Genomic DNA, 14,991 nt, shown 5'->3' with positions numbered 1-14,991 from the left:
TTAATTACACAATTTAAATAATTATTATATAAATCAAAGGAAAGAGAAGTGATGTTTCTGTGAAAACTTAAGTTGAATGCTTTGAAAAGATCTGATAAAGGGTAATAAGTAAAAAAAAAATACTGCTGAATTAGATGAGAACAAGGGAACTGTAAAATATCAGGGATAAATTATTCTTTAAAAAAAAAAAGTAAGTAAGAAGGAAAAAGATTCTGTACTCAGATTGCTTCACGTGTCTTTTAAAGCAGTTTTTCAGTCCATGGGTCATGAAATCAACTTAGTAGGTTTAAATCAATTAAAAAAAAGGAAGAAGTGTATTAGAACATATCAGAGTACATTACACCTAGGAAGGAGCATTGTTTCATGAAACTTTTCTTGACTTTTTAATATTTATTTTATGCACATACATAAAATGTGAAAATGTGATAAGCTTGAAAAACAAAGCTAAAGAAATTGAAACTGGAAATATTAGAGTGTGTATTTAGGGCATGATTTATCCCAGAAAGAAGAGGAAATTCAAATTAGTGGATCCAAACTTAAAGCAAAGGCTTTAGTCCAACATCAAAAGGTTGGTGAATGAATGTATAGTTTTGTGCTTTGTGTTAAAATGAAATGTTTAAGGTATGTATAAATGTTTTTATATTTAAGTTGACCTTTTTAATTGACCAGCAACTACAGATCTCTGTGTCATGTGGTAAGAGTTTCAGCATATTTTATTGTACTTATTTTCCTCTCATACTTCCGTATTATATACCCCCCACCCCCACTTTCTGTGCTACTTAATAGCTGTGTCACCTAAGAGTCATTCTCTAGGCCTCAGTTTACTTTTTGTGAAATAAGATTATCCTTCAGATCTCTTGTTATTTGGCAGTGCTTAATAGCCAAATTGATAAAGTAAATTCTTTCTTGGTATTTGCCCATCTAAATTTTTAGTAAATGGTAGACATTCCATTTTGGGGTTGTTGTTGTTGTTGTTGTTGTTGTTTTAAGCACTGAAATCCCTGTATTGCAGCCTTAGGGGGCATCATTCACATGCCAGTCAAAATGGCCATCAGTATTAAGTCTACAAATAATAAATGCTGGAGGGGGTATGGAGAAAAAGGAACCCTCCTACACTGTTGGTGGGAGTGTAAATTGGTATAGCCATTATGGGGAAAAGTATGGAGATTCCTTTCAAAACTAAAAATAGGGTTACCGTATGATCCTGCAATCCCATTCCTGGGCATATATCCCAAGAAAACTCTTAACTCAAAAAGGTACATGCACCTCAATGTTCATAGCAGCACTGTTTACAGTAGCCAAGACCTGGAAGCAACCTAAGTGTCCATCAGCAGATGAATAGATAAAGAAGATGTGATATATATACACAGTGGACTATTACTCAGCCATTAAAAAGAATGAAATAATGCCATCTGTAGCAACATGGATGGACCTAGACATTATCATATTAAGTAAAGTAAATCAGACAGAGAAAGACAAATACCATATATCATTTATATGTGGAAACTTAAAAAATTCTATAGATGAACTTATTTACAAAACAAAAATAGATTCACAGACATAGAAAACAAACTTATGGTTACCAAGGGAGATGGGGGAGGGAGATAAACTGGAAATTTGGGGTTGGCATATACACAGTACTATGTATAAAATAGGTAAAAATCAAGGATGTATAGCACAGGGAACTATAATCAATATCTTGTAATAACCTTTAATGGGAAAGAATCTGAAAAAGATATATATATATATCTGAATTACTTTGCTGTACATCTGAAACACTGTAAATCAACCATACTTCAAAAAAAACTAAATTTCTTTTTAAAAAAAGAGTTTATTGGCCTGTTTTCCAATGGAAACAACCATTACCTCACTAATCAACTCCTAAACTAGGTCTTAAAGGAAAGCAATTTAATTGGATTAATTCATGCTGAAGTGTGAATAACAATCCTACAAACTTCCCAGAAATGGTTTTCCTTTTTAAAAAGGGTATTCTTTTTAGGTTAAGTTTTAATCTGATATTTCAGACAGAGGACCAAATGAGGTGAACATTTGAGACTTTGTGGGAAAAGCTCTTTCCCTCTTTCAGATCAGCTGTTCCATGGTTAAGGGACTGTAGAGGAGAAATGGTGGCCATCCCTCTCCCAGTCCAACTGTAGAAGGCCTGGACAACCTTCTAGTATTTAAGCCTGACTTCTAGAATGCACAAAGTACCTAGATCAAGAGTGGCAGGAGGGGAGTTTTCTCACCCCCACCATTGTGACCGAGTCAGCTGCCTGGGTAAGGTGAGGCTTCCTGTCACTCTGGATAGCTGCATCTCAGTGCTGCCTCCTTCTTTTGCCCCTCTCCCTCTTCCTGCAGTGAAGATAGTGAGTTGTGCAGCAGAGGGGAAGGAGGTCCCACTTTGCATAGTAACCTGTGTGAGTTAGTGAGCTATAGGCCTGCTGTGCAGAGACCCTGTGGGACTCTTGGCCTGAGGGGGAGGAGGATTATTATACTACTGAAATCCTGCCCTGCAAGGTACCTTCCAGCAAATACTCCTTCGTTGGCTGTGATTGTCTGGCTGTCGCTATAAGTCATCCTTAACTAATGTATGAAAGACCTAATTGGCATAAGAAAGGTAGTTTAGAGGTTTTAACTGCATGCAGTACAAAAAGGTAGATGGTGAGATGCAGAGAGATTCTATGATAAATACAGGCAATAAATGTAAAATTTTATGAAGGCAGAAGAGGAAGGAAAGAAACATTTATTCACGTTCATCATTTCTTCTCATATTTTCCCACCAAGTAGAAGCTGTATAATCCAATACATTCTACCTTAAAAACTCTTTTGAATTTTGTATTCTGTTCCATAATATATTCTTGATTGTTTTACTAAAAAGTATTATGATTCATTATTGAATAAAATCAATGTTCTTAAAGGATGCACCATGTTTATCGTGTGTCTTGATGTCTTCCCTGGCACAACTACCTCATGCTCCAGTCCAGGGTGTAGTCTGAGAAGCACAAGCACATTTATCCTCACAGCAACCTCATGAAAAAGATAGTATCATTTTACAGATGAGAAAAGGAAGGTTCAAAGAGGGAAAGTCTCATGGGTACTACACGTCATTGTTAAATTTCTCCCCCAAACCCTCTCCTTTTATGGATTTTGTGGTTCTGTAAAACATAGAAAAACTAGCAGTATAAATAGAGTGCTGATCTAAAAGTTAAGAAAGGTTTTTGGTTCTGTTCCTAGCATAGTTATTGACTTGCAGGGAAATCTTTTGAAGGTCCCTTATAGAAATGTTGTCTTTCATTTCCTCATATGCATGTTGAATTTAATTTCATCCTTAATGTTGGGAAAAGGTACCTACATATTTTTAAAAATCAGACACTTGGCATCCTTGAAGATTAGTTCTAAATAAAAGCAGTTGTTAATGGAATAATACCCTTGAGAACTCTCCTCAAGTCTAGTGCACTCTTCTGTGTATCCATACACCCTTGACTTTTAAACACAAAATTGTTGTCACCAATTATTGGCTTCCTTACTACACTGAAAGTAAGCTATTTTAGTTTGCTGCTTGATTCAAGCCCCCCATGCCTACCAGTTCCTTAAATGTATAACTTGTCCATAGGTATAATAGTAGCCAAGAGCTCAAATTTTAATGTCAGCAAAATCTGGTTTTAAATCCTGACTCCAGATTATTAGTGTGACATTAGATAAACTACTTCAGCTCTCTGTGCCTCAGTTTCCTTATTTTAAAAGGGGGGTAATAATGCCTATTTCATGGGTTTTTACAAATCTCCTGAATTGTCTATGATGATAACATTGGAATGTTGTCATATGGTAATGCCTAAAAAATTTGGGGTTGATGTTTTACCTTGTAAATTCACTTTAAATAAATATATTCTTCTGTAAGTATTCTAAGTCTGTAGATTCATATACATTAAGTGAAATTTACTTGAAAATACTAATTCTACAATTTACATGACCTATTTTTTGATGATTGATATTGTAAATAACAGACTGTTGTACACTTTAGATTGATTCTGATGGGGGAAGAATATTGTATGATATGTGGCATTCAACTAATCTATTTGGTTAATTTGGTAGTATAAAAGGATTTGTAGATAATGAATTTTCATACTCTGGAAGATAATTTTATAGATCCTACACTGCTTCCAGATTTATACTGGTGCCTCGTTTTAAAGTAGGACTTTCACCTGACAGTGTATGTTAATATTCGGAAAATTCTCTATCAGTAGGCTAGCACCATCTTGACAGCCCTATGTTCTGCTTCTACCTTGCTAATTGTTTCCTTGGGATTATTTGGATTGTGTAGAAAGCTTTTTGCAAATCCCCTTATTACTGAAGTCATTGTTGCCAGCAGGAATAAGATTAAAGGTGCTTAAGTCTGTAGAGTTGTTTCTAATTTGTACGTGTCATTTCAGTGGCATTTTAACAGAACTCTGTCTCCTGTCCCTCCCTTCTCCCCCGGTACTATCTCAAGTTAGGTCCAAGAAGCCAGGCCATTGGAAGAAATCTCATTTTATCCTCCTAATTATTATGCTGGCACTCAGGAGATAATTTTTCCCTTCATGCACTGCCAATTAATATGCAAATGGACTGATAAATATTTATGCAATGATTTAAATTATGCAGGGAGTGCTTTCAGTGTATTCTGTAAATGAATTGTTCGTGGACTTCAAAGTACTGGCTGCTGTGCTAACGAGGAGAGATTTGCATAAGGCCCTAATCACGCGCATACTGATAAAGCTTCATTATGGAAACTGCCAGCTGCAATCTTTGTTTCTATTTTATTACAAAAAGAGGAACTTTTCATGCTTCAGTTGCCTTGACAATGTCAGTCCTAGCTGGTAGGAGAGGCTAAAACTCCTGTGAGCAACTGAAGTTTCCTTATTCAGTTGAAGATTGCTATGGTGTAACTGAAGTTGTATTTCGCTTCTCCCCCAATCCACTTTCCACCTCCCACCCTTGTTCTTTTAAGGATATAGTGTAGATTTGTTAGAAATAATAGTACCTTCTTTCCCCTACCCCAAACCGCTACCTGTTTCTTCCTTGCTTTGGACTGTCTGAACCTCTAGAAGATTTCACAGCAATGCTGGACTGCAGTGACTATGTTCTAGGTGGGTACCAGCACGGTTCTTTCTTATAAGCTTTAATATGGAAATAGCATGTGTGGAGTTGACTATGCATAAATGCTTAATCGCATATGCAACCAACTCGGGGGAGGGGGGAGAAGTGGATTGAGCTGGGAAGGAGGAAAGCATTTGCAAAGCACAAGCCTGCTTGAATTTGCAGTAGGTCCCTCCCTACCACTAGCTCTTCTGGTTCAGAGGATATTTTCAGTAAATAGTGTGGATTTAGAGTTCAACTGGAATGGAGGACATTTTTGCTTTTTGGAAATTTCTATTGAGAGCATTTCATGTAGTTCTAAAAACAGTCTAAATCTGAAACAAGGTATAAAGTGTACCTAAATAATATGTACATATTAATTTAAAAAGTTTTGCATACCGAATGTGAATGTCTTCTCTAAAAAATGCCTAGTGAAAAATAAGATGGAGCCATAGTGCATAGTTGTTCCCATAAATGCTAATGTAGAAGGTAATTGGAATGGTTACTGCAATAGGACTGTTGATCAATTTCCAGATTTTAGAAACTGTTAACTGTTTTCAAATTTTGGCTAATACTAGCCTTTTTTATTTTTAAAAAATCAACTTCTGTTCTTCAGGAAATAATTTTTAAGTGCTGGAAAGCCTGTTTTTAGAGTTTTTCCTATAGAACAACAAGATTTGGGGAGGGGGATGTGTGGCTTGAATATATAAACTCTCTTTGGTGATTAAGATTTAAAATAGATTGAGGCACTTTGTTTTTTAGACTTATTGTGACCATGGTGGCCATATTTTGTGTTGAGTTTTTTCTGTTTGTATGCAAAATTGTTGAAACCTCTTTGGGTTACTCTAGTCACCTCTCCAGGTGATGATAAGAACTCCAGGTCTCTGATATCTTAGTTTTAAAACCTCTACAAATGATTTTTTTTTCCTGTAGGTAATTTTTCCTGCTTGAAAAATTGAGGCTGCCCCCCATCACCATCACAGTAGTTCCGGATAAAATAAAATGATAGTTCTGAAAATGTTTGAATTTTTAGCTGGAAGGCATGGCCTAAACCCAGGGTAGTACTAATACTTGTACAGCATGATAAAAATAACTATTTAAAGGGTGAATGACTAAAATAACAAACTGATGTCAAGAATTCAATCCAAGAGCAACCTGTAGACTGTGTATTAGACTCATACAGTCAGTTCAGTGTGCCCAGAGGGAAAAAACAAACTTCACATATCAAAAAAAGAACTTACTTGTATTTACTCTTTTACATCTACTAAGTTGGGAACTCAAGAAAGGAAAGGAAAGTACCTTTCTGAAATATTTTTAGCATTATATTTTAGAATTAGACATTATATCTGTAATTTTCAGTTCACAGTAAATATCATTTAAACATTCTTCCATTCCATTCCAGTGTACAACATTCATAGTTGTTCAGTTAATCAGGATTTATTTATTTTTGTGTATGTGTATTAAACTCTTGACAGTTTGATAGAAAATGCATAGAAGATTCACATAGAATACCTGTGACATAATTTTTAATTTTTAGATGTGGAAATCAGGATATGAGTTGTGCAGGTCATGACTTGTTGAGAATTATGCCTACAGCTTTGTTTTTATGGTATGTGGAAAACATTGTTACCCTTCTGATGAATGTTAACTGCTTTATCATTTTTTCCCACTTTCTTTTAAAATACACTCTAAAGGAAGCATTGAGCAGCATGTATGCTTAATGGTATATTCTATTACATTTGTTGTGGTTTTTGTTGACTTTCATAAGATTTTGGTTAAGTCATTCAGAAAGCTGATGTTTACTAAGCTGTACACCTGTTCCTTTCAAACCTTAGTATGCTTTCAGATGATATTTAAATTTTTCTGTAGGGGGAAGGAAGTTATAGAACTACCCTCATTTATGACCACAGACATACAAATTTGAAACCTTTGAACATGTGAAGAACAAAACAAATATATGATAGAACTGCTTAAGCCCATAAGGCAAGCATTTGTTTCAAAAACTATTTAAAAAGCTATTACACAGCGTCCAGGTTGGAAATGAAATTTATGAGAGAAGGATTCTTGATCTTTCTCATCAGTTATGCATGTGGATAAAGTAAACATGGACAACACGGTTGGGACTACTAATGATTGTTTTGATTTTCTAGTTAAACATTTAAGCAGATGACAAAATGGGCTGTTCAGTCAAAAAATTGAATATAATATATAGTTTAAGTATTATTCTCTGCTAATAATTATAGTTAAATGGTTCTTAACCCATTGAGAGAAAAGGTAGAGCTTGCTTGATGGTAAACTTCTTTGACTATAAATATGCTAAGTTTGAGTTCACAGGAGAAGTAGAATAAGATACATATTAAATGTATAGTTTTTACCCTTTAGGAGAGGTAGAAGAAAAGCAGACTTGTTCTTGTCTTTCCTCTTGCATATCTTCTAGGATACTTAATATTGCTTGATGAAAATGTATTACTATGAAAGCATTCATTTAGGATATCAAGGCAGTATAATTTTTAACTGGGTGTGGTTGTGATTTAATTTTGCAGTTATTAGATGTATCTGTTATGCCTTGTAGGCCAGCTTCTTATACTGGTTTATGATTGAGGTTTGAATTTGATATATTCTCACTTTGACGCATGTTTAATTTGTTTTGGGGCAGGGGGTGGGGAGTAAATATGGAGATATTTTTCTTAGACATGTTTTCATTTTATTCTGTTAGGTTGAGGTATTGTCCAGTCTGTAATCAAGGTTACCAGTAGATTATTTAGGTTACAATTAATGAATATCTTTACTTATGAAAAAAGAAACTTTATTTGGGAATAACATTTTACTTTGTGAGGTACTTCTCTCCTCCTCCCTGCCCCAACTTTGTTTATTTAATATACTTTATGCTTCATATTATAAAACATTTTTCCTCTTTTTTATATTATACTCTATTATAATTTTTTTTGCAGGTTAGATTTCTGTTATTTCTCTTGGAAGAATCTTAAGGTTCTTTAGAAAGACAATTTATTTGTGGATCACTTCAGAGTTAAAGGAATCCTGAATTTCTTTCAGATAAAATTTTGTTATAGTTTGCAATGTTTTAATGTTGATACCATCTCTCCTTGAACTGTAGGACTGTAACAATAGTCAATATTCTTGACCTTTTCCTTTGCCACAATTTTGCCTCCCTAACCACATCCCCAATATTTTCAAAACCTATTCTCTTCTGATTTATTGCAGACTCAAGAATGAACAATCCGTCAGAAACCAGTAAACCATCTATGGAGAGTGGAGATGGCAACACAGGTACAAGATCGTTCTCAGATTCAGCTTTTTAATTAGATGTAATAGAGCTAAAAGAAGAAACTTCCCATTTAACTGTGACTTGTATTCGGTGAATAAAGACCAATTTGAGTATTGAGTTGTCAAATATTAGCTAGTATTTGCAGGAACTGGGATTGTATTGACTTAAGATTATCTAACTTCTTCTGCAGATTGTTTCATCTTTTGCTGCCATATATCAGAGAAACTACAGAGTAGTTGAGAGACTAGTCCTTTGGGTCAGTTAGTTCTGGGAATGACTTACTAGCCACTTACTAAGCTGTGTAACTTCAGGCAGTTTCCCCAGTCTTTTTGAAAAAGACTTAATTTGTTCACCTATAAAATGGGGATAATAAATTTCATAAGTCATTGTGAGTATTAAAGGAAATGTGTTAAGCATGGTGCCAGCTACGCAGCCATTCAAAAAAGTTGAATGGCTATAACAAAAAAGTTGCTCTTGTTATAGGTGTTAATCAAAATGGGAAATCTTATCCACATTCAGTATAAATTGTATTGAAGTAATGGTATTGCGAGTAGATAAAAACACACACCTGTTTCTAATACATCCTTTTATTTCGTAATTTTTTAAAAAAAATTTACACTTGATTAAACCCTGTATAAAGAGAAAATTAATACCATAAAAATGAGGAAACTGAGGCCCCCATGGGAGGAAGGTGAGTCTGTAAAGGATAGATTGTCTCCACAGCCCATACTCGACATTTGACTCTGTATCTTTATCAACCATTTAAGAAGGGAATTATGGGCAGGGATACCCAGAAAGTAATAGTTTCACTAGGTTTTTACTAGCAGAGAGTGTTGCCTCTTTGACTCGTGATTTTTAAAATGCCTAACTATGAGAGATAGTAAAAATGAGAGTCACTCTTGGAGACTGTCTTTGTTTTCCACCCCTACTGGCCATAACACCTTTTAATTTGAAGTAAATGAGTTGAACCAATACAGCAGCTTCCTGCCTACATATCTTTCGTTTAAAATTTTTTGGTACCTGGAGATATTTGTTAATCTTTAAAGCATACCTGCCTCTTTACGTGAAACTGAGCAGTGGGGCTTCCTGCTGTATTTAACATGTCTCTCAAGTTACTCCAACTGAGGCTAGCCAGGTAGGCTGCTGTAAATACATCCCGCGAAGGGGAGGGGCAGCATTTTGTTCTGTCTGAAGTGTCAGCCAGTCTCCTTTCTGTCCCCTGTTTGGGCTCCGCCTTGCATTTTTTTGTAGCAGCAGTCCCTCTGCCAGTATTGTGGCCATCTAGCTTAGGTGTGGGACTTGTTTGCAGAGAGAAATAGGGTAGCTGATCCCATTAAGACACTAGAAGAGAGTGAGCAGGACATCCATGCCTAAAGAATTCAGATTCAAAGAAGAGGCATGTATTTCTAAGGGAAGAGAAACAGACTCAGAATGATTGGAGAACACTGAAAAAACACCATATCGGATTCCTTGGGAATCCATTACTATAATAGAAGTTTCAGTAGCTACCATTTATTGAGCACCACATTTAATAAAACCCTGATGACATGTTTTTTAAAATCTTAAGCACTGTATGCATTACCTGAGTTTTGAGTTCTTATGGCAGCCCTGCAAGTTAGGTATTATTTCAAGGAATAGGAAATTGAGGCACAAAACCAGCCGGGAAATAAAGGCAGGATTAGGATTTACACCCTGCATATGGTTTACACCCTGCATATGGTTTCTCCCATGAACTGTAATAAAATAAAACTGAAAATTTAAGCAAAGCTTTGTATATATATATTTGGGTCTAAAACCATTTATAGAGCTATGTAAGATAAATTCTAGCTGGAACACTTGCTGAAACAGTCCCATGAATTTCTTGCCCTGTTTTAATGTGGATTGCATGGCAGACTCATTCACCATAGAGCTAAGCAGTATGAATTTAGATATTTTACTTTTTAATGTCTCTAAGACTCTGATTTTGTGGCTGAAAGCTAGTGCTTTCTTAGACTTTTTTATTTCCACCAGCAGCAGTGGTAGTTGATTTTACAAATAGGGAAAATCTTTATTCCTTTTTCACAAGAATTACTGCTAATGAAATAAGAGAAATTGGATCAAACATGAGATGATCAGCCATCCTAACTCTGGAGCGTGGTGACTCACTTTCTGTATGTTGACTGAAGCATTTGTTGCCTTTATAAAATTACACATTACTTCCATATTATGGGCTTTTACATTCACTTGAGGATAACCTTGAATGTCTAGTTTCTCAAATGTTAAGGGTCTGTCACTGTGTTCTTAGCATTTCCCACTGATGTCAGTTGGTTAGCTTAGGAAAGTAAAAATACATTTGAGTTCCAGTTTGCATACTAAGTACCATGTCTGATACATTAGATGTAAAATTACAGTCTACTGGGACTTCCCTGGTGGTCCAGTGGTTAAGACTATGCGCTACCACTGCAGGGGGCGAGGGTTCAATCCCTGGTTGGGGAACTAAGATCCCGCATGCCATTCAGCGCAGTCAAAAAATAATAAAACAAAATAAAATTACAGTTTATTCAGATAATTACTTGCTTATAAATGGATTTTTATTTTAAAATATAACTAACAAACCTGCAGATTGCTTAACTGTAAAGAATATATGGGTTCTTAGTTTTTGTTGGTTTATGAATAACAAGAAAACTTTTCAATGGAAAGAACACTAGCATTATAATAAAACCAAAGTTTCACATTTTCTGGATTCAGAATACTTTCGTGTAGACTACAACAATTTTAAACATTTCAGGAAAAAAAAATTTTTGATTTTGTGACCTTTTAAGAGAATGGTATTATAAAATTAAGATTGTATTTGATACGTTACTTCTTTGCCTTTCTCCAACCAGAGTGATTTATTTAGGTTGAGCAGCTAAATCTGACAATGCGCTTTTGTCAAACAGCCCTTATATGTTCACAGAAAATCTGTTGCTTAGGTTTATTCATTTATTTAAGTCTGTGCCTGTCCTATATGTAAAATACTATACTTGGTGTTATTAAAAGATGTTATGCAAATAAATGAGATACACTCAGTCTTTGAAGAGTTAGCAATCCATTAGAGATGAGACAGATACGCAGGTGACGGATTCAGGATAATTCAAGAGGAGGTAATTCAAGAAGAGGTATAGGAAAGTACCATAGTGGTATTTCTTTGAGGAAATTTGAGTATGTTCATAGGCCAGGTGGAAGGAACCACCAGAGAGAAAGGAATTAAAGAAAAACAACTGATGGAACTGAGGTAGGGGAAGGAGTTAGGATCAAAAGTACAGAATGGAGGGTTAACTTTGAAAATGGAAAAAGATATACCCTTTTTTTATATTGGGGAGAAGAAGCTAAGATCAAACAATGACAGAAAATTGAGGTGGAAAGGAGAAGGAAAATGAGGAATAATTCATGTCAGATTGTTCCATTTTTCTTATTTCTCTTTTAAGTAGTTGAGTCGGTCATCGGAGGGGAAGGCAAAGATAATAGTAATAATAATAGCAGCAGTTACCATTTGTTGAATTCTTACTATATGTGCACGGCTAGCTGCTTTATTATATACACTTCATAATTGTTAAAATACTCTTATAAGGTAAATAGTATTATGCCTATTTTACAGATAAGGGAAATAAATTCAGAACTATTTAGTAATTTGTGATTGAAAAGACTGTGAGCCTTTCATTACCTTTCTTTCTTTTTTCTTTTTTTTAATTGGAGTATAGTTGCTTTACAATATTGTCTTAGTTTCTGCTGTACAATGAAACGAATCAGCTATATGTATACATATATCCCCTCCCTCTCATTATCTCATACTACCTCAAAGATTTTGAATGAAATGGATTTGGGGGTAGGAGTAGAGTGAATGAGTTTTGACATAGTTATCTTTAAGGAATTGATTAAAATAAATAAAAAGGAGTAATAAGCTTCTTGTGGCTCAGCTAAAATTAAAGAAAACAGATGTGTATCTTATGTCTCTGAATTTGCCTATTCTAGATACTTTATATTAAGTGGAATCATACAATATTTGTTCTTTTGTGTCTGACTTAGTTCGCTTAGCATATTTTCAAGTTTATCTATGTTACGCAATCTACAGATGAATAATACTCCATTGTATGTTTGTACCACATTTTGTTTATCCATTCATCTGTTTATAGACACTTGGGTTGTTTCCACCTTTTAGCCATTGTGAATTAATGCTGCATTGAACATTGGCACACAGTTCTTTGGGGTATATAACTAATAGTGAAATTGCTAGGTAAAACAACACAAATTTAGTATCTTACAGCTCTGGAGTTCAGAAGTCCTAAAATTAGGGTTTGGAAGGGCTGCATTCCTTCTGGAGGCTCTGTGGAGAGAATTCATTTCCTTCCCTTTTCTAGCTTCTATAGGCTACCTACATTCCTTGGTTTATGGCCTCTTCCTCCATCTTCAAAGCCAGAAGTAAAGTGTCTTTAAGTCTGTCTGTCTGTCTGTCTTCCCCTCTCTGTCTCTCTCTCTTTTCTGTCTCTCTCTCTCTCTCTCTCTCTGTCTCTCTCTCTCTGACCCCTGCTTCCATCATCACATCTTCTCTGACTCTCCTGCCTCCCTCTTTCTCTTATAAAGACCATTTTGTGATTACACTGGGTCCACCCAGATAATCGAGGATAAATTCCCCCCATCTCAGGACCCTTGACTTGATCCGATCTGCAGAATCTTTTTTACCATGTAAGGTAACTATTCACAGCATCTGAGATTAAGATGTGGACGTCTTTGAGTTGGCTGTTCTGCCTGCCACGGTACTTTATCCTAAATTAAATCTGACCAACTGTATTATAGATGACAATTGGAAAAGTAAAGCCGCTGTATAAAGTTTTATAAACATCGGTAGGAAAAACCAAAGCATTTTCTTTAATGTAAAAAATATTAGACAAATTTTAAAGGCTTGCTCACTTTTTAATCAAAGGGCGGACTTCTTTCATCAGTATTCCCGACAGATGGTCATCTACCCTGTGCTTGGACTCATCCATTGTTAGGGAATAGTTAATTTTTAATGCACCGTATTCTGTTGTTGTACAACTCTGTTATCTATACTTTTTTGAATTCTGCCCTTACCAGTAACACAGATTAAAATGATTTTCCTCATCTTTTAAAAATGAAAGCTCTTCTGGAAGTCATTGCCCTATTCTACGTCTTCTTCATTTATTTGACATTTATTATAAAGTGACTTATTATAAAGTAATATATTATAAAATATTACAATTCATTATAAAGTAATAATTTAATATAATAGTGGCTGTCATTCATTATTTACTAGATGTGTTAAACACTTACATAGATTGTCTCATTTAATCCTTATAACAACCATATGAGGCATTATTTTTTTCTCTTTATAGATCAGGGATTGAGGCTTAGATGTTTTTAGTCCCTTGACAAAAGTCACACATATCTATAAACACATATCTATAAAAGTGAGCAGAGCCATCCTCTTATCCTTTGAGCTATGTTGTTCCTTTTGTTTTGTCTCCACTGTGCAAGACACTGTACTATACTCAGTAGGATCACTAAAGTTGAATAAAATATTAATTTGTTCTCAGGAAATTTATCTTACATGTATGGAAATGTAATAGAATATTCATAAGAATTATAAGAATATTCATAAGAATGTCTCATAGACATGAGTCTATGAGAATTCAGTGTAGGGAGAAATCATTTCTAGCTGGGAGGATGAGGGAAGGCTTTGAAGAAGGTGGGACTTAAACTGGACCTTGAAGCTGGGTAGGATCTAAATGTGATGGTAGTAGACAGCATATGTTTAGGATGAAGAAACAGTAAAGCTAACATGGGAGGAATAAAGCTGTACTGAAGGTTTCTAATTCCTTCAGATTTTTCCCATCGTGCCATGTGATTTCTAAATCCTTTATCATTTAGTCATCCTCAGAATTAGTGTTACAGACTTTAGTGCAGCCAGTGCTGTTACCATTGGCTTATTATTGTTATTTTTTAAAACTTACAACTGGCTTATTATAATTATTTTTTTATAATTAATAAAGTTAAAAATGACATCAGATTAAATTTTTAAAATCTAGAATGTTATTTTTTCTGATAATATTTAACTGTTTTGAAATATTAAAAGTTGTTTTATTTTAAAGCAACTGACTCACCTTATAACCAGAAAAGGACTCAATTTTCAGAGGACTCAGTTTTAACCTGTTGATTCACTGAGTTTATGGTCAATTAACTGTAAGTCTTTTTTGTAACCTGAATTATGGTGGAGCTAAGGCTTCCTATCCTGACCTGGTTCACTAGATTTTTCATTCAAATGATTTTTTTCCCCAGGATAATATCAAGATCTTTTTGGCAACTGAAAAAGTCAAAGAAATTTGTTAATGCAACCTAATATACATTTATGAAGTGGCATTCCAAAAATACTATCAGAAGTTCTTAGCAACAAATGATGCATCTGTTCTGTGAGACTTATTAGTGCCATGGCTAATATTAGGGAGTTATATTCTTAAGAGAGCATGATCAAACATCATTTTTTCCAAGATGAGGACAAAGGATGTTGAAAAGACCAGGGTACCAGTGAATATATCTGCTATTTTTCATAATAATTG

The 14,991-nt window shown here is 34.8% G+C and overlaps 1 protein-coding gene across 13 annotated transcripts in view; it reads left to right on the top strand.

Moving 5' to 3' along the window:
• POU2F1 (POU class 2 homeobox 1) overlaps positions 1-14,991 on the top strand; it is a 186,590-nt gene that overhangs the window by 85,458 nt on the left and 86,141 nt on the right. For 5 of the 13 annotated variants that reach the window (XM_027086422.1, XM_027086421.1, XM_027086423.1 and 2 more), the window contains exon 2: positions 8,338-8,403. In XM_027086422.1, the coding sequence (XP_026942223.1) occupies positions 8,346-8,403 (58 nt within the window). In that variant the 5' untranslated portion in view covers positions 8,338-8,345. Of the gene's footprint in view, positions 1-4,938; positions 5,127-8,337; positions 8,404-14,991 lie in introns of those variants that run through there. The other 8 variants (XM_027086419.1, XM_027086431.1, XM_027086429.1 and 5 more) reach the window with 6 other exon arrangements.

Source organism: Aethalodelphis obliquidens, unplaced genomic scaffold (genome assembly GCF_003676395.1).
Source record: "Aethalodelphis obliquidens isolate GAN/ISIS:26980383/991018 unplaced genomic scaffold, ASM367639v1 scaffold55, whole genome shotgun sequence".
Lineage (NCBI taxonomy): Eukaryota > Metazoa > Chordata > Mammalia > Artiodactyla > Delphinidae > Aethalodelphis > Aethalodelphis obliquidens.
Note: the sequence above shows the minus strand (reverse complement) of the source record. Positions and strands in the feature narration are given on the sequence as shown.